This window comes from Dama dama, chromosome 5, assembly GCF_033118175.1.
Source record: "Dama dama isolate Ldn47 chromosome 5, ASM3311817v1, whole genome shotgun sequence".
In the NCBI taxonomy this organism is placed as follows: domain Eukaryota; kingdom Metazoa; phylum Chordata; class Mammalia; order Artiodactyla; family Cervidae; genus Dama; species Dama dama.
The window spans coordinates 114,537,945-114,559,913 of NC_083685.1; the positions used below are offsets into that span (position 1 = coordinate 114,537,945).

General features: G+C 53.0%; 1 protein-coding gene across 7 annotated transcripts in view; it reads right to left on the bottom strand.

Moving 5' to 3' along the window:
• Positions 1 to 8,577: 8,577 nt before the first annotated feature.
• Positions 8,578 to 21,969, bottom strand: part of ARHGAP27 (Rho GTPase activating protein 27) — a 37,388-nt gene continuing 23,996 nt past the window's right edge. For 3 of the 7 annotated variants that reach the window (XM_061144266.1, XM_061144272.1, XM_061144270.1), the window contains 15 exons: positions 18,837 to 19,250; positions 18,398 to 18,580; positions 18,115 to 18,195; positions 17,953 to 18,042; positions 17,530 to 17,597; positions 17,143 to 17,233; positions 16,548 to 16,652; positions 12,689 to 12,787; positions 11,610 to 11,715; positions 11,349 to 11,471; positions 11,177 to 11,275; positions 10,907 to 10,984; positions 10,672 to 10,806; positions 10,413 to 10,518; positions 8,578 to 10,306 (listed from right to left, as the gene is read on the bottom strand). In XM_061144266.1, coding sequence (XP_061000249.1) covers positions 10,129 to 10,306; positions 10,413 to 10,518; positions 10,672 to 10,806; positions 10,907 to 10,984; positions 11,177 to 11,275; positions 11,349 to 11,471; positions 11,610 to 11,715; positions 12,689 to 12,787; positions 16,548 to 16,652; positions 17,143 to 17,233; positions 17,530 to 17,597; positions 17,953 to 18,042; positions 18,115 to 18,195; positions 18,398 to 18,580; positions 18,837 to 19,250 — 1,956 coding nt within the window. In that variant the 3' untranslated portion in view covers positions 8,578 to 10,128. Of the gene's footprint in view, positions 10,307 to 10,412; positions 10,519 to 10,671; positions 10,807 to 10,906; positions 10,985 to 11,176; positions 11,276 to 11,348; positions 11,472 to 11,609; positions 11,716 to 12,688; positions 12,788 to 16,547; positions 16,653 to 17,142; positions 17,234 to 17,529; positions 17,598 to 17,952; positions 18,043 to 18,114; positions 18,196 to 18,397; positions 18,581 to 18,836; positions 19,254 to 21,969 lie in introns of all 7 variants that reach the window. The other 4 variants (XM_061144265.1, XM_061144271.1, XM_061144269.1 and 1 more) reach the window with 2 other exon arrangements.

Here is a 21,969-nt window from a genome sequence, read left to right on the forward strand (position 1 = left end):
CCTTGTATCACCCGGTGGCCTACAGAGGATGAAGTCCGGTGAACAAAAAGTGCCACCTCCTTCAATAAACCAAGCTCTCCTCTGAGGCTGGCAAGGGAAGAATACTCCCTCTTGGAGGTCACAGGGGGCTGGGCCCCACAACATGGGGGTTGTTGTTCAGTTGCTTAGCCATGTTCAACTCTTTGCGACCCCATGGACTGCAGCACGCCAGCCTTCCCTGTCCTTCACTAGCTCCTGGAGTTTGCTCCAACTCACGTCCATCCAGTCATCTCATCCTCTGTGGCCTCCTTCTCCTCCTGCCCTCAGTCTTTCCCAGCATCAGGGTCTATTCCAATGACTCAGCTCTTCGAATCAGATGGCCAAAGTATTGGAGCTTCAGCTTTGGCATCAGTCCTTCCGATGAATATTCAGTGTTGATTTCCTTTCAATCCTAAAGATGCTGGATGATCTTCGTTTTTTGAATGTTGATTTTTAAGATAGCTTTTTCACTCTTCGTTTTTTGAATGTTGATTTTTAAGCTAGCTTTTTCACTCTCCTCTTTTGCCTTCATCAAGAGGCTCTTTAGTTCCTTTTCGCTTTCTGCCTGGGGAAAATTGCTTGTTAATTCCAGTTGGTCCTCTCCTGTATTGGCCTGAGAGAGCACTCTCTCACCTCTGATGCTCTGGTCCTCAAGTGGATAAAGCGCCCTTCTCTTAACACTGGGGGCTCAGTACTTTTTTAAAAAAAGTTTTTCTCTTAAAAATTTTTAACGATGACGTAAATTTTGTAATCGGAAACAAATTTTTTTAAGTTAAAGAATTTTGAGACATCTCAAGCTTCATATCCAGATACAGTCATGTATGAAAATCATATCTGAGCACTTAAAAAAAACTTAATTGATTTACTTTTGTTTATTTTTGGCTGTGCTGGGTCTTTGTTGCTGTGCTTGGGCTTTCTCTAGTTGAGGCGAACAGGGGCCACTCTCCAGTTGCAGTCCGAGGGCTTCTCTTGTTGCAGAGCGCAGACAGTAAGCGCACAGGCTCAGTGGTTGCAGCACGTGGACTCTAGAGTTCGGGCTCATCGTGTGACCCACGGGCTTGGTTGCTCCTCGGCATGTGGAATCTTCCAGTACCAGAGACTGAAACCATGTGCTCTGCATTCACAGGCAGATTCTTAACCACCGGACCACCAGGGAAGTCCTTAGCACTTTTCTATATCACTCTAAATCATTTCAATGGCTGTGTTCCTTTATATGATGTTCGAAGGCTAATTAAGCATTGAAAGGCAAACATTTCACCAGCTAAATATTTAGTCCTATTTCAGTAAGACATTTTATTTAAACATATTAATAAAATTTCACAAGAATACAGCCTGGGAGTGGGAGAACGATCCAGTGACAGAAGCTGCTTACATGTGTAACACAAGAATAAGCCTCTGTGAAAATGCTTCTGCAGGGGATGCTGGTATCCTCCTGGGTATCACGAATACATTCCTGGGGCTCAATCTTAGAGAAAAGGCTGTTCTGGACCGCCAGGAAACAAAAAAGCCATAGCCCAGTGTGCTGTCCTGCCCCCTGCCTGCACCCTGGGGGCTCCTCCAGGATGCTTCTATGGGTCCCATCATAGAGACTGTCTTGCCCCAGGACCCAGGACTCTCCCTGGGTCCGAGGAAGGAAGATTAGCAGGACTTCACCATGTTCCAGCACTAGTTTCTGGGCCACGTGTGTTGCACGTATCTCATTTTATAATCATAAGAAGTCTCCAAGGCCAGTGTGAATGTCCTGACCGTCCATATGAGCTATGGAGCTGTACAACCTGGCCAAGGTCCCTTGATGGGAAATGAGAGCTGGGTCTTGAACTCTGACTCTCTACCTTTTCATGTATTGGTTCATTAATGAGTATCTACTGAATACCTATCACGTGCCAGGCATTATGCTAGGTGCCAGGCATACACAGGTGAGCAATAACAGATTCCTCACCCTTCTGGGGCTTATAGTATCATGGGGGGTGCGTGTGAAGTCTCTAAGTCATATCCAACTCTTTTGTGACCCTGTGGACTGTAGGCCTGCCAGACTCCTCTGTCCAAGGGATTCTCCAGGCAAGAGTACTGGAGTGGGTTGCCATGCCCCCTCCAGGGGATCTTCCCAACCCAGGGATCGAAGCTGCCTCTCTTTTTATCTCCTGTACTGGCAGGCGGGTCTTTACCACTAGTGCTACTGGGCGTAGATAACAATAAATAATCATGATATATGGTTGTAAAATGCCAAGCTGAGATAAGAGAGGCACATGGGTCTCCAGTGGTATATAACCAAGAAAACTGACTGAGCTGGGCATTCAGAGGAGCTGCCTGAGGAAGGGTTGCCTAAGCAGAATGCAAAAAGAGGACTGAGCAAGCGGAGAACAGAACTGCACTCAGACCACTCCGACTCCTTGTGACCCCATGGACTGTAGCCCGCCAGGCTCCTCTGTCCGTGGGATTCTCCAGGCAGGAATACTGGAGTGGATTACCATTCCTTTTTCCAGGGGATCTTCCTTGACCTAGGGATCGAACCCAGGTCTCCAGCCTTGCAGGAATATTCTTTACGGTCTGAGCCACCAGGGAAGCCTGGAAGAGTGAGCAAGGACTGCAAATGGAGAGGAAGGAGCCAGCTGGATGTTGTGGTACCACCCAGGTGCCCCTCCAGGACTGAAGTACTAATTGCCCCAGCTTCAAGAAGGTTGGCAGCTGAGAGCTCTCATCTGAGCCTGTCTCTGGGACGAGCCCTGAGCTATAGAGACCTCTCTGCTCAAATTCATGCACCCCACCGCCAGCCCCACCTCCCCCAATTATCCGAAGCAGCCTTGATCCAATGACTGGTAGATAAGGCCTTTTACAGTCCTGGCCTCATTGCCACAATGGGGGGCCTTGCTGAGCGTGTCCCAGCCTCAGTTTCCTGCGGGGTTGGCTGAGGCCTGAGATGGGCCTGCATCACAGTTCAGCTTTTCCCTTGGTCCAGCCCTGTCACCGCCTTTATCCCACACAATCCTTGAACGCCCCCCAGTTAACTGCCTACAGGCTTCTCTCTGTATCCTGCAGAACTCAACCCGAGACAGCAATTAAAAGCAGAAGAGAGGAAATGGCCAGTGATGGGGGATACTCTCTGAAACAAAGGCAGGAGATGAGCTGTATGTACCCTGGAGAGAGGTCTGCTCTGAGGTATCAGGGGCAAGGAGGTGAGGGGGTTGTGGTGAGGGAGCTCCGAGCTTGATGGTGGGATGTACAAGAGTTCCCATCTTTTCTGTGACGTAGTGAGGTCACCTGTTGAGAGAGAGAGAGAGTGGGGGCAGGGGGCTGGGGAGAATGAAGGCTTCAAACAGATGTCACAGCCAGTGATAGAGAACAGAAACCTCCCACGTTGCAGGTTGGGAATGTACAATGATGCAATCAGCGGAGAAAACCAGAGTTTGACCAAAACTGCAGTTAACAGTTCCTCAAAAAGCTAAACATAGTTACTGTATGATCTAGCAGTTCCACTCCTAAGTATATATGGAAGAGAGTGAGACATATTCCTATGAACTGACTGTGTCCCTCCCTAAGTCATGTGTTGAAGTTCTAACTCTCCGTGTGACGGTGTTTGGAGGCGGGGCCATTGAGAGGTAATTAGGTTAGATGAGATCATGAGGGTGGAGCCTCAGGATGGGATTAGTGTCTTGATAAGAAGAGGAAGACATGGCTGATTCATGTCAATGTATGACAAAAACCACTACAATATTGTAAAGTAATTAGCCTCCAACTAATAAAAATAAATGGGGGAAAAAAAAGAAAGAAAAGGACCGGGAAAAAAAAAAAAAGAAGAGGAAGAGATGAGTACATTTGAAACTAACCCAACATTGTAAATCAACTAGAGTCCAATATAAAATAATTAAAAAAAGAAAGCCCTTACCAGAATCATTTTTAAAATAAACAAACTGATAAATTTGGCCCTGTGCGGTGCTCAGCTCTGTCTGACTCTCTGTGACCCCATGGACTGTAGCCCACCAGGCTCCTCTGTCCATGGGGAGTCTCCAGGCAAGAACAGTGGAGTGGGTTGCCATGTCCTCCTCCAGGGGATCTTCCCAACCTGGGGATCGAATCCAGGTCTCCGACATTACAGGTGGATTTTTTACCATCTGAGCCACCAGGGAAGCCCAAGAATACTGGAGTGGGTAGCCTATCCCTTCTCCAGGGAAACTTCCCAACTTAGGAATTGAATCATGGTCTCCTGCATTCCAGGCGGATTTCTTTGCCAACTGAGCTACCTGGGAAGCCAAATTTGGCCCTAAAATGCATTAATTTTCTTCACTATAGAACTATGCCACAAAAAGCTTGATTATAACTTTTCAATTGAATCACATGTACTATAATTAATTGGTTGATTCCTCTTATAGATAAATTCATAAAGGTGAAGCTGAAATAAATTATGTTTTCAGACAATGCAAAGTAAGTTTTTAAGGATATTGAGTGAGGCATTATAGTGAATTGGCTGGTTCCCATTTTACAGTGCAGCAGAAGATAACCAGAATGAATTCTCAAGACTTCATTTTCAAGACTTGAAAATGAAACTGGCCAATGGTAGTCAGTACTTGGCTATTGTTAAGTTTACCCCCCAAAATATTTGATAAATGAATGAATACTTTTTACTCTTTATTTTGAACTTTTTTGACTCAAAAAAAGAAAAAGCAAAGAGTAAGAGATGAACTTTCTCTCTCTCCCTGCCTCCCTGTCTGTTTCTCTGCTATATACGGACACAGCAAGAAGGCAGCCTTCTGCAAGCCAGAAAGAGAGCCCTGTCTACAACCCCACTGTGCTGGCACCCTGATCTCAGACTTCCAGTCTCCAGAACGGAGAGAAATGATTTCTGTTATTGAAGCTACCCAGTCTATGTTATTTTGTTATAGAAGCCCAAGCTGACTAAGACAGTATTTCCACATTAAAAACTCATGCCTGAATGTTCACAGCAGTATTATTCATAACAGCCCCCAAATGGAAACAATCCAAATGTCCATCAATTAATGTATGGAGAAAAAAAAAATGTCACACACATGTTTTTTTTTTCAGTAGTCATGTACGGATGTGAGAGTTGGACCATAAAGAAGGCTGAGCACCGAAGAATTGATGCTTTAGAACTGTGGTATTGGAGAAGACTCTTGAGAGTCCCTTGGACTGCAAAGAGATCAAACCAGTCAATCCTAAGGGAAATCAACCCTGAATATTCATTGGAAGGACTGTTGCTGAAGCTCCAACACTTTGGCCACCTGATGTGAAAAGCCAATTCATTGGAAAAGACCCTGATGGTGGGAAAGACTGAGGACAGGAGGATAAGAGGGCAACAGAGGATGAAATGGTTGGATAGCATCATTGACTCAATGGATGCGAGTTTGAGCAAACTCCAGGAGATGGTGAAGGACAGGGAAGCCTGGCGTGCTGCAGTCCATAGGGTCGCAAAGAGTCGGACGCGACCTAGCAACTGAACAACAACAAAATCTGTACAGTGGAATGTTATTTGGAACACGATGTAGCCCATGTAGCCAGGGGCTATATGGATGAATCTTGAAAACATGTAGCCCGTAGCCTAGTGGGGATGGCGAGGACATGGAGGCACAGTTACATCACAGGGAGGCAAGTGTGATGAGAGAGAAAGGCCTGTATGATCTGAGAAGAGGTCTGAGATCTGAGAAAGGGGGTGGGGGCAGGTGTGAGCTGAGGCTGGCAGGAGGAAGAGGAATTAGCCAGGGGAAGAGGAGGAAGACGGGAGACTGTGGGCCCAAAGGCAGGGAGGCAAGGAACATTCTGGAGTGGGCTGGGAGCTACACCCATGGGCACAGAGGTGTGCAGAGGCAGGAGGTGTGGCTGGGAAAGGCCTCAGGGATCTTGGTCAGATGGCTAAGGGGAGGATGGAACAGGAAGGGAAGGAGCTGGTCCGGATGAGAGGTTGAGTGGAGGTGGGAGAGGCGGAGTTGGGAAATATTTAGAAGGAAGAAGATAGGGACTTGGTGGCTGACTGGTTACAGAGGGAGAGGCGCCTCGGGTGCCTGGAGGTGCTGTGCCCTGAAATAGGGGGAGGGGCTGGTGTCAGTTTTGTTGCAGGCAGGCTGCACTTGGGGTGCCTGGCAGGCACCCATGTGGGTGGACATTTGCACTTGGAACTCGGAAAGAGCGCTTTGGGCTGCTTACAGAGATCTGGGTGATGTACATGCTGGCTTGGTGACTGAGTCCCCAGAGTGGATTGAATGAGGATCGTCAGGGAGGATGGAGGGAGAGAGTGGTGGGCCGGGGACATTTACAGGCTGGGCAAAGACTCATGTTGCTTTGAGCAAAGAATGGTGTGTCTCTAGGATGACAGGCAGTTCAGAAGTCCACTCATATGAGAGCTGGGCATGACCAACAGACTTAGCATCCAGGCAGGCACCAGAGGCTGTTTCTAGGGCAGCATCAGGGCAGATACCCGGCTGTCGGGCTTCTGCTGAGAGGGAGAGAGAGACTTGGGAAGGGGGCCCCCTGTGACAGCCCTTATCAGCTGTGCTACCCTCACTTATTTTTGTCTGTCCCCCGACCAGATGGCACTTCAAGACAGCAGATACTATTTCTATGTATCTTTATGTCTTCAGACAAAATCCAACTCATCTCATATGTATTCACTGTATACCTTCTGGCTTGCAGTGGAGGGTTTATGACTGAGCTCAGACTTCTGGTGGGCTCACAGTAGATGCTCAGACCGTGTACATGAAGCTCTGCTACCAACCTGCCCTGTGACCTCAGGTGAGTTATGACATCTCTCCAGGAGTTTGCTCATTGGTAGTAGGTAATTTCTTTCCTTCTTTCTCTTTCTTTTTTAAAAAAATAATTTATTTGGCACCAAGTCTTAGTTGCAGCATGCAGGATCTTTTAGTTGCAGTACGCAGAACCTAGTTCCCTAAGGATGGAACCCGGGTCTCCTGCATGGGGAGCTTGAAGTCTTAAGCACTGGACTACCAGGGAAGTCCCCAAAGCAGTGCTTTCTGAAAGAATGTGATAGAACATGATGATTTCGGGACTTCTGTGTCTGTGGCTATGTTACTGAACACCCGCCAAACTCCTGGCAGGGTCAAAAACCCAGCCCACAGGGGTGGGCTGGGGTGGGGAGCTGACACTTCCCAAGACCTTCCTGCCCCAGGTCCTCCTCCCACTGTCCTGCCACAGGTCCCCCTCCATCGTGGTCCCAAGGCCCTGAGCACTCTGCCCTCTGCCGGCCTCTCCAGCCTCACCTTCCACCCATGCCCCTGGCTTTGTGGGCTCCGGTCACCATAGTCTTCCCTCAGATTTTGTTCTCCCCACAAGCCTCCCTGCTTCAGAGGCTTTGCTCATGCTGTTCCCTCTGACTAGACACCCCTTCCCTGACTTCCTCAGCCTGTTGACTTCTCTTTGTTCTCTAGTGCTTGGCTCAGATGTGACTCCTTAGAGGCATCTTGGGCCTCTGGGGGATGGTCACACCCCAGTGACACGCCTTCAGAGCGCCCAGCTCCCATACAAACATGCTTAGCCAAGGAGTTCGGTGCCTAATATCCATCTAGTTCTGCCCTTAGACCTGTGAGAGGGGGTCCCTGCCCTGACATGGGTCTCACTTTAGATGGTTCTACTGTGGTACTGGAGAAGACTCCTGAAAGTTCCTTGGACAGCAAGGAGATCAACCAGCCAATCTTAAAGGAAATCAACCCTGAATACTCACTGGAAGGACTGATGCTGAAGCTGACATTCCAACACTTTGGTTACCTGATGCAAATAGCCAACTCGCTGGAAAAGATACTGATGCTGGGAAGGACTGAGGGTAGGAGGAGAGAGGGGCAAGAGAAGATGAGATGGTTGGATGGCATCATGGATTAATGGACATGAACTTGGGCAAATTCTGGGAGATGGTGAGGGACAGGGAAGACTGGCGTGCTGCAGTCCATGGGGTTGCAGAGTCGGACACGACTTGGCAACTGAACAATTCTGGACATTCTCTGTACCTCTCCACCCAGGATGAGGAATCTGTGGGGTCCCCTTAGAGCCTAGGCCCATCCCTTTAGACCATGCTCCTGACATGTGGGACCCCACGTCCCTTCCCTCAGAGAGTGGACCATGTGGGGTGACCAGGGAACAGCAGTTTGCACTCGTGGTTGGAATATCCACATGTGTGTCCCTCTCCTTGGGCCAGGGTGCCCGGAGGGTGGGAAGATTAGGGGTGGGGCTGGGTTGAGAGCAGAGCCAAAGAAGTTAACGTTAGAACCTGGCTTTCCAGGTCATTGTAAAAGTCTATTTGTCAGAGTAGGAGAATTACGACGTCCCTGGCGGTCCAGTGGTTAAGAAACCACCTGCCAATGCAGGGGACGTGGGTTCGATCCCTGGTCTGGGAAGATGCCATAGGGCAACTAAGCTTGGGCGCCACAACTACTGAGTCTGCATGCTGTAGAGCCTGTGCTTGGCCACAAGAGCAGACACTGCAATGAGAAGCCTGCGCACCGCACCTAGAGAGCAGGCCCCGCTCTCTACAACTAGAGAGCCGGGGCAGAGCAGTGAAGATGCAGCATGGACAAAATAAGTAATTAAATAACAATAACAAAGTAGGAGAATAGAACACATTTTATTGATTTAGCCTGACTTATAACTTTACAGCATGTTGACGTATGATATGAAGCCTCATTTGTACTCTTGCCCCAGGCCTGCTGGCAGTAGGGGTGGGCTTGGCTCAGTCCCGCCCACCAGGCCAGAAGCTCCACCAGGGAGGCAGAGGGCGGTACCCCTGCCCCACAGCACAGTGCCTGGCACAGAAGAGCAGATAATAAATATTGGCTGTGAGAAACAAGGGAGGTAATCCAAGTAGAATGCTTGGCATGGTACAAATGTCAATAAATACTAGCTTCTGTTGTTTGAACGCATCAACGGGTGAGCGGGGGAAGGAGGCTGAGACCCATAACCTGAGGTGGTTTGTGTTTAAGAAGGGAAGCGGGGCTGATGACGCCAAGGTCGGGTTCACACTTCCTTTCCTGAGGTCGTGCCTGCCTTCCCCCTACCCTGCAGATCTCTCTCCCAGTTCTTCACCACAAGCTGGGCACCAGGGAGGCACATCTGTCAGGGACGGCACTGAGCGGGCTAGGATAGCTCCTGCCAGTGCCATCATGCCCCCGCCCAGAGAAGAACGGCTGGGGCAGACTCCCTCTTTGCCCTCAAGGAGCTCCTCAGACAGAACCCACCAGCTTAGCTTCACTGCTTTACCCATTAGGCCATGCTGGTGGGGGGGGGGGGGGGCGGAATGTGGGGTTAGCTGAGAGGGCTGGTGTCAGCTTCACAGGAAGTTGTGCCCTGGTGTGACAGAAGGCTGAGCTGGGGAGTCCAATCACCCACCAGACCCCGAACAAGTCACTTTGCCTCTGTAAGCCTCAGTTTCCTCATCTGTAAAATGGGATTGTGAGTAGAAATGGTGTGTGTCAAGTGGCAGGAGCAGGGTACACATTTAGTGACCAGGAAGAACCGTCGCACAGAGCACAAAGTGGATCAAGGGAAGGCAGAGGACCCAGAACTCCAACTGGGAAAGTGGATGAAAATGGTGCACAGCCAGCCAGTGGCTAAGCCCGGCAGGAGCTTCGGCCCAGAAGCCTGGGGAAAGGCAAGTTCAGCCGCCCACTGGAGGCCCGGATCAGTCCTGTTTCCGCAGCAGGGAAGCTGTGGCTTGCTGCTTCATGATGGCACAGTGCCACGCACAGGGCCGGGGGCCCGCAGGGTCTCCGTGAAGGCCTCCACCAGGTGCAGGCCTAACGAAGCCAGGAAGGCCCTCAGCCATTTCCGCCCGGCATCAGCGGCTGTCCCAGAAAACTCGCCCCCAACCCTGCATTCTCGGACGTGCCCAGTAGGTGGCGCTGTGGTAAAGAACAGGCCCCAATTAACCTACGAACAGGCCAACTCCGGCGGAGGCGGGGGAAGCGCAGTTTGCGAACTGCCCACCAGGGGTCACCATACCCTCAGAACCGAGGGGGTGCACCCGCCTACGGTCTGGAGGGAGGCGGAGGTCTCAGAGATCAACAGTCCAGCCGCGTGGCCTCCAGCTGCCCATGCAGGCCCACTGTCGCCGCCCCCACTCCCAGGTCCAGCAGCGGGGGTGGGGCTGGGGGCCCGCGGTCAGGGCGGCGGGAAGATGTCCGAGCACTGCTGTAGGATGAGCTCTACCACCTGGTTCTGGAACACCATGGTCATGGGCATGCTGGCTTCCTCCGTCTCGGGCCGCAGCAGCGTGGGCCCGAAGACTATAGCCACGTTCTGCACGGACATGCGGTTCCGTTCTCCGTGCTCGATCACCCTGCAGCGGGGGTGATGGGGTTGGAATCAGGGCCCAGAGCTGGGGGGAGAGGGGTCGGGTCCCCTCAGGCCCGCCTGCCCATTCCCGCGCAGCTCCCAGCGCTCACCGGCACAGATGCTGAAAGAGCGCCCGCAGCGTGTCGTGATTGGGGGCGGGCAGCGAACGCACCAGGTCCCGCACACAGCGGAAACGCTTGGCCGGATCCTGCAGCTCTGGGCAAGGGACGGGTCAGAGGGAGGAGGGGGGGAAACAGAGGGCGCTGACTTCGGTATTTGGGGGAGGGGGGCCTGGTCACCGCAGGAGCGTGCGTGAGGCAGCCCAGCCCCACTCGGACCCCATCCGCCCCACCTCCCCCAGGCGCTCACTGATGGCCGCGAGGAACTGGCGGAAGTGTGAGAAGGGGAAGAGGGGCTCGGGCAGCTCTCGAAAGAAGAGTTTCAGGGCGCCGGTGATAACATGAACGTCCTCCCAGCGCCCGTCTTCCAGGTCCAGACGTTCATCTGCGGCGGGGGGTTGGGGGGTAGGGGGAAGGGAAGAAGAGGTCAGCTCATCCCTTCAAGCGCCTTCAGGCCTGGGGCAGAGCCAGGGGGCGGGCCTCACCGTGGTCCACCTTATAGCGCAGCTTCTGGATGGTGGCCAGATTTCCACTGATGCGGTACAGACCGTCGATGTCCAGCCCTGGAGCGGAGGGAGGTGCTGACCCCGGGTTCGGTGGGCTGGCGCTAAAGCCCTTGCTCTGATTCCTGCTCAGAAGCTCCCGTTCTTTCCCCCTCGACCCTGCGCCCCACCCCCTCCCTGGAGGTCCCCGTCTGGGGTTCTGGAAGGAGGCCTTCGGGCTCCGGGAATGCCCGGCCGGACGCGGTTACATACCCCGGGCCTCTACGGCGCGGATGCTCTGCTGCACGAAACGCGGCACTAGGCTCTTCTCGCGCTCACACAGCTCGGCCAGAGGACAGCCGAACACCTGGTCTGGGGGAGAGGCTCGTCAGCGCCGCCTCGCCCCTGGGCCACCGGCGCCCCGCTCTCCGGGTCCCTCGGGTACCTTTGATGTAGCCCTTTTCCCGCAGCGACTGCAGCGTGGGCCGCCTCAGCAGGAACTTGCGGAGCTTCTGCCGGACCTTGCTGATGTCACTCTCCAGGCCTCCGGGCCCCGGGGTGGGCGGTGCTGCCCAAAGCCAAAGGGAACGCGAGGGCTGGGTCAGTCGCTGGCAGCACGGCCCGGTGGCCCCAGCCGGGTGATCGCCGCTCCCCTAAAGGATGTCTGCCGTCCGCCTCCACCCGCCTCACCCCCACCCAAGCACACCTGCACCAGGCCGTGGCTCATCCTCCCGCCAGCTTCCTAGGCGCTCACTGGACCCAAAGTCCACGCCGCTGCTCTCACTTTCCTCCTCGGGAGACAGGTCTGCGGACTAGAATCACACAGTCTCAGAGAGGCAGAGTTTGGGGCCAACTGGCGGGGGCGGGGGGGTGGGGAATCCTTCTGGGATGGGGTGAGTGACTGAAATGCCCTCCCAGCAGGCCTGGACTGAAGACCCCTAGGCAGAGAGTTCTCTGTTCCCTTATCCAGGTCAACTCAGCTTTACTTCCATCAAGGAACCCCATTCACGCCCCACCCCTTAGCTGCATGGAGCCCTCCAGGTGTTGGAGTCAGGCATCCTGTTCTCCCCCACCTTTTCTCATCCTGACTACCCCTACCCACCTCCTGGTTCCTGGTCCCCTTTCACCATCATTTTCCTTAGCTCCTCTGTACACACTCCACTAGGTCAGCATTTCGCAATACGTGGCTCCCAGTTCAAGTTTGCAGTGTGAACTGGGACCAGAGCACTGCCAACCACCTCACCAGCATCATCTCTCTGGATCTGGATTCCTACCATTATTAATTCAGCCAAGCAGGGCATCCAATGTTGCCTATTTCCTTAATAGGGAATTAAGGATCAAAAAGCCCCAGGCTGTTTCCAGGTGAAGACTGGGCCTGCCCCATCTCTGCTTATGCAATTGATATATTGAACTTAAAAAAATGGTAGACCCATCAATTCAGTCCTTTTAAATGATGTCTTCTGGTTTCAGCCTTTCTCTCCAGCTTGAGGTTGTTTACCAGAGTATTTACTTTTCTCCTGCCTCAGCGTGGAATGGGTCACTACTCTAGGATATGTTCACCTGGACAGGCCTCCCGTAGGGCCAATCCCAGGGGCTGGATTCACTTACTTAAGAAAGGCTGTTTCTTCAGCAGCCCATCTGCATCTGCAGAGAGGACTACTTACCTACCAGTGTCATGGAGCTCCCAGTACCCAAGTGGAGGGCCCCACCCACAGTGGGCAGCTGCCCTGCATAATGGCTGGCCATCCCCTCGCCACCAGCGCCGGCAGCCCCAGCTCTGCCTACCATCTCCTGGATGCCCTGGGTGATGGCACTGTGCCAGGTGCTGATGATGGCCTCCGAGTCATGCTGGATCAGGTATTCTGAGCCGTCTCGGGTCCGAAGCTGGTGGGACACAAGTCACTCAGTCATCTCTGGTTTCCTGGGCCTGCCCCAGGGCTAAGCCCCAAGGGGGATACAGGGGTAGAGGTGATCTATTCCTGTCCCCAGGAACTCAGAGACTAATAGAGCCAGGGCCTTTCCCCAAGCCAAGGTATTCCATCTCCTTAAAGAAGTAGGTAACAGCATCTCTGTGTTACAGATGAGCAAACAGGCTCAGTGAGTTTAAGCAACTTCCTTGTGGACACACAGCCAGTGACTGATGGAGCGAGGATCTGGGTGCAACAGAACTGCATGGCTTAGCCATCTGGTGTGCCTTCCCTTACCCCATCCTGCCTCCCCATGGCAGGCCTACCCAGAGCACCAGCCAGCAAAAAATCAATGAAAGGAACTCCATGTGGCAGGCCCCGAAGCCACTACTCTATACTATTGAGTTGCAAGCAGATATTAACAGCCTGGGTTCTTTATCAGTTGACTGTTGTTTCCGTAACAAAGTCTACAAAGAACAAGGCTAACTTGGATGGATCTCTCTTCGGCCTCTGGCTCTGTGAACCAAGCCTTCAAGGTAGGTGGGAATGGTTGGTTGCGGCAGCTCATACAAGCCATGCCTTTGGGTCCTGTGACTGTCAGAGTCAGGAAAAACTGTCTGAGTTTCTTCCCTGGTGGTCCAGTTAAGAATCTGCCTTGAATGCAGCAGACACCAGTTGGATCCCTGGTCTGGGTACTAAGATTCCCCCATGCAGCAGAGCAACTAAGCCCATGCACCCCAACTAGAGAGTCCATGCACTGCAATGAAAGATCCAATATGACACAACAAAGAACCTGTATGCTGTAACTAAGACTCGACAAAGCTGAATAAATAAATAAATAGATAAAACTGTCTCAGACAGGTTATAGCTTCCAGACTCAGCGCAGTGCTTTGGCTGTCTAGTTATTTAACTTAGACTTGAATGGAATTTAAAATGCTTTCAAAGGCAAAACAAAACAAACCTGCATGTTCTACTCCATCCTCCTCCCTGCAAAGACCAGAGAACCTTCCGTGGGCAGAGAGCACAACCTCATTCTAATCTAAACTGACAGGGGCCCTATCTGTTATTCCAGAGAATGAATGGCCTAACAATGCTTCTAAAACAATTGCCATTCTTTTCGGCAGCTGTCTCAAAAGCGGTAATCAGTTCACATTCGAGTTTCATACAGAAGGCAAATCTGTCTAGTTATGTATCAGTATATTGTACAAGACATTCATTCTGTTGAATGCAAAGGCAGGCAGAACTCAAGCCAGCCATTGTCAGGGGATGCTAGGACAACTCGGAAGACTAGCCATCCTTGATGATACAGTATTCAGGGCGGTCTCTTGTAAAAGGGCTTCCCAGGAGGCACTAGTGGTAAAGAACCTGCCTATTAATGCAGGTGAGATGAAAGAGTTCTATATCTGGGTTGGGAAGATCCCGTGGAGGAAGGCATGGGAACCCACTCCAGTATTCTTGCCTGAAGAATCCCATGGACAGAGAAGCCTGATAGGTTATAGTCCATAGGGTCGAAAAGAGTTGGACACGACTGAAGTGACTTAGCATGCACACATGCTTGAGAAAAATCTGAAGTTGCCTATAGGTGGCAGGATTCCCTGAGAGCTCAGTTGATAAAGAATCTGCCTGCAATGCAGGAGACCCCGGTTCAATTCCTGGGTCAGGAAGATCCTCTGGAGAAGGGTTAGGCTACTCACTCCAGTATTCTTGGGCTTCCCTTGTGGCTCAACTGGTAAAGAATCTTCCCACAATGCAGGAGACCTGGGTTGGGAAGAGCCCCTGGAGAAGGGAAAGGCTACCCACTCCAGTATTCTGGCCTAGAGAATTCCATGGACTGTATACCCATGGGGTCACAAAGAGTCAGACACAACTGAATGACTTTCACTTTCACTTTCTTTCCACCTCTGAGTGGAGGGAAGATGACTGCCAGCCAGTGGGAAGCGGGGGACTCGAGGATTTCCATTCTAGACTGTCAGCCTTCCTGTCAGCTTGAGGCGCTTCCAAGAGCACCATCTGCCTTCTGGTCTTTGCCAGAAAAGACAACTCAGAAGTGTCTACTCTGAAACTTTCATCAAAAACCCAGTCAGAGAGGTGACATTCAGAGAGCACTGTTTGAAGACTTGCCCTCCAGTTCAAATATGATGTCCCTCCTCAATCGGATGTTCACAACAGACATAGCTAGTCGATCACAGAACTCTACTCGGTCGAGTCTGGAGAAGGCTCCAGACCTACTGATCAGAGCTCAGGAGATAGAACTGGTTTCCAGCTCTGCTCTGTGGATTGTTGTTGTTTAGTTCTTAAGTCATGTCACACCCCATGGACTGCAGCCTGCCAGGATCCTCTGTCCATGGAATTCTCCAGGCAAGAATACTGGAGTGGGTTGCCATGCCCTCCTCCAGGGGATCTTCCTGACTCAGGGATTGAACCCATGCCTCCCTCATTGGCAGGCAGATTCTTTGCCACTGAGCCATCAGGGAAGCCCCTGCTCTGTGGATACTCTGATTCTAAAACTGAGTGAAGCTGGGTGAACATCATTACACAACACACTCAAGCTCTTTGCAGAATTGCTTTTTCTGAGCTGAAATGGAAGGTCATGCATTTTTTGGCTTTCAGCAAAGGTTACCTGAAGCAACCCCAAGAGTCCCTTACTAAACTAGAATAAAGCTGCGCACTAAAAATTTCTTCTAGAGCCAAGGGTTAGGAAAAAGCTTTGATTTCCCTCAAAATCTACAATGGTTTCCTCCTCACTCCCCTGACCCAATAATGAGAGCCATGTTTCACTTTGGCTGCCAGGAAACCAGAAGCTGACTTTTTTTCAGCAACAATAACTGTAGTATCTGTACGTCCCCTGTTTCCTAATCCCACTCCACACTGCCCTCTTCCTCTAACTTGTTTTTCCTGCTCCTGGCTTTTCAGTAGCTTTTACCACCTCACCTATATGCATTTTCATTGTGAGCTGCCTCAAAACACTTGGAGACTGAGGTGAGGGTGCGTGCCTGTTTAATTTCTGTCATGTCTGACTCTTTGCGACCCCATGGACTGTAGCCCACCAGGCTCCTCTGTCCCTGGAATTTTCCAGGCAAGAATACTGGAGTGGGTTGCCACTTCCTATTCTAGGGGATCTTCCCAATCCAGGGATCGAATCCACATTTCTTATGTCTCCTGCATTGGTAGGCAGATTCTTTACCACTGTGCCACGTGGAGAAGCCCAGATGAGGATAAGAGTAGTTTAAAAACAAGACAACACATGGACAGTGCAGGGTGGGGCCTGAGAGGCTCTTGCCTGGGCCCCATCTGGCCTCTCTTCCTGAAGGGGAGCCTGAGAAATGTGTCCACTGTCCTGCCCTGGTTTATTCACTTCCGATTGGAAGCTGGGCTCTAATCAGCCAGAGGAGGTGTCCCAGGCTATCAGCCTGAGTAGGGGGGACCCAGCATCTCCTTCTGTCTCAGGCCAAAGCAGTGGGATGAGGACTGCCCTTCCAGGCATGACGGTGTTATTCCCCAGGGACCCCTACTCGGGGACAAAGGACTCCAGGGAGCTCCACTCCTGGAGAGGGAGCAGCAGAATCTTGATGCCTGGAAACACTGTGGACAGGTCCCCAAGGTGGGGGCAGCTTTGGTTTTGAGCCCCGAGAATTCCAACCCCAGCTCTGCCAGGGTCCCCCTGCTCAGGGCTTGCTTAGTGAGGGCCCCAAGCCATCAGTAGGCTCCTTCTCCTTCTCCTCACCCCCACCACTCACCTCCAGCACATTCTTCTTGCTGGATTTGTCTTTGGGGGCCCAGGCGAGAGAGGCCCCCTTCAGGTCCACCGTGAACTCAGGGGTGGAGAACTTGGAAGGCTGCCTCTGTGGAGAAGGGAAAAAGGGTTGGAGGGAGTATGGTTTCAGGACACCCACACCTCAGCTCTGGTCTGTCACAGCATCCTGGCTCCAATCCACCAGGCTGCCTTGGCTCTAGGCACAATGGGGGTCATGGCTCTGGAGGCAAGGGACCCAAGAGTTCCTAGAACCATGGAGCCTGGGGGCTGGCCGGTTGTTTGCTCTCTGCCCACCTAGGAGAGGAAAGGAAAAAGGAGTGCAGTCCCATCTCTGCGAGCAGGTACGTCCGGTTTCCAGCTTTCCCTGCCCACCAGACTGGAGCTGTCCATCCTCAAGGACTGGTTCCCACACCCGATGTGGCTGGACCTGCTTGTCCTGGGATGACCTGCTCTCATTGCCCCCTGGACCCTCAAATTCCATGGTCTCAGACCTAGCCTTTGGCAAACCTGATTAAGCAAAGCCCCTCGGGAGTCAGGAGCAGATGGGGTGGCCCCTGCCCTGGAGGTCTGGGCCTTACCAGGCCACCGGCAGCTGAGTTTTTCGAGTCTTTGAAGAAAGTCAGGACTCCGCCCTCCAGCACTGTCCAGGAGGCGCTCCAGTGCTTCTTCCTGGGTAGCGGCGGTGGTGGCAGGGCTTGGGTTGGTCCTGGGTTGAGGTGCCCCACCCCCACCCCCAGGAGCAGGGCACAGAGTTTAAGAACACAGCTTGGGGCACCCAGCCATGAGAGGCGGACTCCCAGGGCTAACACCTGGTAGTCAAGGGGCGTTGGGCAAATCATGTCTCTGTGCCTCAGGGTCCTCCCAGGACCTCATAAAGGGTTAATAAGAGCTTGGCATACTGGAGGTGCTCAGTGAACATCATCATTAAGGCCCACCCTGGGGTCTGGAGGCAGCTGAGCTCTCACCGGAGCCGCTTTCCTTTGTCCACTATCTTGGTGCGATGGAGCACGCCTGCCTTGTCCAGGGTCTTGATCTTAGAGAAAGAGGGTGAAGGAGGAGGCAGTTAAGGGGAGGAGCCACTCTTCCTCTTAGCCAGCAGCTCCCTACAGGTTGGGCCTGAGTCTCCACTGAACCCTCTTTGCTGGCACCTGGCCAGTGGTGGGGGGTGCTTGCTCCCACAGAAGCCCCAGAAGCAGGAGAGACATCCTTCTAGTTCCCAGCCTTGTCCAGCTCTGAGCCTGGGACAACCCAGAACCCAGGTTCCTTTAGCCCAGGGTAGTGCTTGGGCCTATGGTGGAGATGTGCTTCCAGACCTAATCGTAGATCCTCCAGAAACACCCCAATTTTTCTGTGGGGTCCTGCCAGGTCCTACATGCCCCCTCCCTTACCTTCTCTTCTGGGGGGGTGGCCTGGGCTGGGGTCTCACTGTTCTGGTTGGATTTGTGGATGTTTCGAGGGGCAGGGACGGGGACTGGGACCTGAGGAGAAAGACACTGTCATATTGAGCCCCCACCTCTCTCCCAGGCACTCTCCTTTCCCCAGGTAGTTACCTGGGGCAGAGCCCACTGAACGGAGGCGTCATCTGGGTTGTAGAAGTAAGGCTTCCCATGTTGGTTCTCCAGCCTCACCCACTGTGGGGAGAGGGATGGTCAGGCCGCTTAGCTCACAGGACAGGGGAACAAAAGTTTCCCTCCAGAGCCCCAAGGAGTTTAGAGGGGCAGGCGTGGGACACACAGTCTTGGGCTGGCATGGAGCCCGCGCGGGAACTTCAGCATAGGGTGTTTAGGGGAGCGACCCCACGGCTGTCTGCGCCCATCTGCCCGCTGCCCCTACCTGTTCTTCGGTGATGTTGTTGGTGTACACCGTCTGCCCATCTGGGCTCACATGGCGAGACCAGCCTGGGGGTGTGACAGAGGGAGAGGCGGGGCCGGGCTCACTGAGGGAGCCCACGGGGGAATAGTCTTCCTCTGGGTAACTGGCCAGCAAATCGGGGTAGTCCGTCTCGGGGGTGGGGGGCTGCAAGGAGCAGAAGAGCCAGAAATTCTCAGAGCCAGGAGTGACACCTGGCGCCCCGCCCTTTCGGCCCATGCCACGCCCCCCACCCTAGTTCCCCCAAGTTGAGAGAGGCGGGGTCAAAGGCCCTCAGTGATAGCCCCACCCACCGACGGCCAAGGCCCCTCCTTCTCGGACCCCAGACTGTGCGGGGGCAGGAGGCGGGGTCAGAGGCCCTCTAAGTCAGCCCCGCCCATCCTGACAAGGCCCCGCCCCTCACCCTCTGGTCCCTGGGGCTGCTGGGGCTCAGGCCCGGCTGCATCTCCTGCTCGTCCTCCGGCTGGTCCTCGAACTCGTCCTCCCAAGCCGTCTCTCCCGTCAGCGGGTTGTAGAAGAACACCCTGCGGCTCTCCTCATCCCAGTACTGGCCCCACTCGGTCTCGAGGCTCTCGTGGCTGCCCACCGAGGCCGGGGACGTGGCCGGGCTGGCGGCGCCCTCGGCAGCCTCGAAGGGCGACTCCCAGGTGGTCACGCCCGTCTCCGGGTTGTAGTAGTAGGGGCGCCCGGTGCCCGCGTCCGTGTGTGTCTCCCACACCGAGTCTCCCACACTGCGAGGGGCGGCGGCAGCGCGGGGCGATGTGGCCGGAGGCTGCCTCTCTACGTTCGCGTACACGGGCTCCGGGGGCTCGTCCACCTGCTCGAGGAGGAAGGAGACGTGACCTTCGGGCCTGCTCAGCGGTCACACTGTCCCCACTCGCACACTCGCCACTCGGGCGACTTTCAGCAAGTCTCAGCACCTCTCGGCCTCGGTTCCCCCAACTGCAAAATGTCTGCCCTGCCCTCGCTCTGGAAGTCGTAGTGAAGAGAGAATGAGGACTTGTTCTGGAAAGTGCTTTGCAAAATATGAAGTGCCCTAGAAGCGTGGGGCAGCTACATTAATTATTAACAATTGGAGAAGGAAATGGCAACCCACTCCAGTATTCTTGACTGGAGAATCCCAGGGGTGGAGGAACCTGGTGGGCTGCTGTCCATGGGGTTGCACAGAGTCGGACACGACTGAAGTGACTTATTAACAATAGTAAAATACTAACAGCTAAATTCTCCCAGCTGCACACTCACAGGTGTGAGTCAGACTGCGCAGGAACAGCGAAATGGCCTCAGGACACTTGGGGGCAGGGCCCTGCTGCCTTCTACAACCCCCACCAAGAACACCCAGCCCTCCCTCTTCCTTCTCCAAAAAAGGTCCGGAACTGGAGCCCACACTGCCGCCTCTGGTTTGGGGTTTGGAACTGACACTTCCCCAACACAGGGATTGCAGACCTCAGAATCAATTCCAGACAAGAGAAAGGGAAAGTGCCAGACGGGAAGGAAGAAAGAAGGGCAAAAAAAAAAAAAAAAGGGTTTGCGTCTCTCCCCACCCAACCAAAGCAAAGTGAAGGGGGAGAGAGAGGCGGGGTCAAGAGCCAGATCCGCCCACTCTGGCTAGGCCCCGCCCCTCAGATGAGGCCCCTCCCCTTACCCTCTGGAGGGTCCAGTTACACAGACTATAAATCTGGTCATGCTTAACGGCCTCAGGGTTCCCTGCTGCCTTCTGGGCAAAGTCTAAGCCCTTACCAGGGCACCAGAGGCCGTCCATCACCTGACTGTCTCCCCCCCATATTTCCTGCCACTCCTGGCCCTCGCCTTGAACTTTAAGCTCCAGCAGCACCCAGTTGCTGGAGGCCCCCACCCTCTCTGCTGAGTCTGCTACGGACGTCAGCTCATCCACACCCTGAACCTCTCCCCTACCCCTTTCTCACTTGGCTGACTCCCATTCCTCCTTTAGGACTTAGCTCAGGTGTCAGGTTTAAGATCTTTCCTGAGATTTCTCCTGTGTGACCACCACACCCAGCCTGCTGCTGCTGCTGCTGCTAAGTCGCTTCAGTTGTGTCTGACTCTATGCGACCCCATAGACGGCAGCCCACCAGGTGCCCCCAGCCCTGGGATCCTCCAGGCAAGAACACTGGAGTGGGTTGCCATTTCCTTCTCCACGCACACCCAGCCTAGTACCCATTAAAAAGAAAAATAATGACACTATCAAACTCCAGACAGCAGATAGCATGAGATTAATACTGTGTTCTAAGAATGCATAATGGTACAAGGGAAAAGCAGATTTCAAAATGGTAAACTCAGGGACTTCCCTGGTGGTCCAGTGGTTAAGAATCCATCTTTTCATGCAGGGAACAAAGATTTGAACCCTGTTCAGGGAACTAGGATCCCGCATGCCAAGGAGCAACTAAGCCTGTGTGCCACAACTACTGTGCTCACGAGCTTTAAAGCCCATGAGCCCCAACTAGAGGGAAGCCTGTGCACCCACATGCCATAATGGAGATTCTGTGTCCTTGCTGCAACTAAGACCCGATGCAGCCAAATAAAAAAACAAATTTTTTTTAATCGTAAACTTCGCACAATTTCCATTTTTAAAGTAACTCTCTGAAAAAAAAAAAAAGTAACTCTCTGAAATGTTAACAGTGGTTATCTCTGGGTTGTGTAATTATAGGAATTGGATTTGGTTTTGTTTCATTTTTTTTTTTTTCAGCAACAAATTTTTTTTTTTTTTGACAATAAATCTCTTTAAAAAAAAAACAAATCATAGAAGTTCCTCCACTGCTGTAACACCTTCACTCAGCTATAAACTACTCAAGAGGGGAAGTGTGTCCTGCTCAATGCAACCTCTCACTGGGCCTCCAAAAGCACCCATTTGGCCAGCAAAGATCTGCCTGCTCTGTGCCGGGCACAGGTCTGGGCATTGGGAATGCAGCTGTGGACAGTCAGACACAAATCTGCCCTGGTGAGGCCGCTACACTAGTGCAACACGCGTGTGATTGGTGGTGGGGTGAGCAGGGAACCCAGCAGAGCGGTAAGGAAATGCACTGCGCCTCAGTGATGACTGCTGCTGACAAGAAAGCAAAAATAGAAAGGGGTGTTACCAGTTTAGACAGTGTGACCAGTCCCAGGCCTGGAGGTGGCAAGAAGACTTGAGCATTCCTCCCAGTCCACTCTGCTCCCTCGCCCCACAAACTCCTGTCTGGCTGAAATGGGACCTTCCACACCACTTCTTTTTTCTCTCTGTCCACAACAGCTCTCCTGTGACATCCTGTATTCCAACCACACTGGCCTGCTGACCCTCCCCCAGACATAAAAGGCATCTTCTTAAACCAGTTCTCCCCCACCCCCAACCTGTGCCTTTGCTCCAGATGTTCCCACCCTCTGGAACCACCCCCGGTCTCAATTCCCTGTCCGTCCTGATCCTCTGCTGGTGCTCAGCTCACAAGTTTCACCTGGAGGAAGCATGCTCCCTCCGGTGAGAAGTCTAACCAGCTGGCACTCTGCTTAGTCACTCTGTTGGGCCCAGTGGCGTTCTGCCTTGGTGG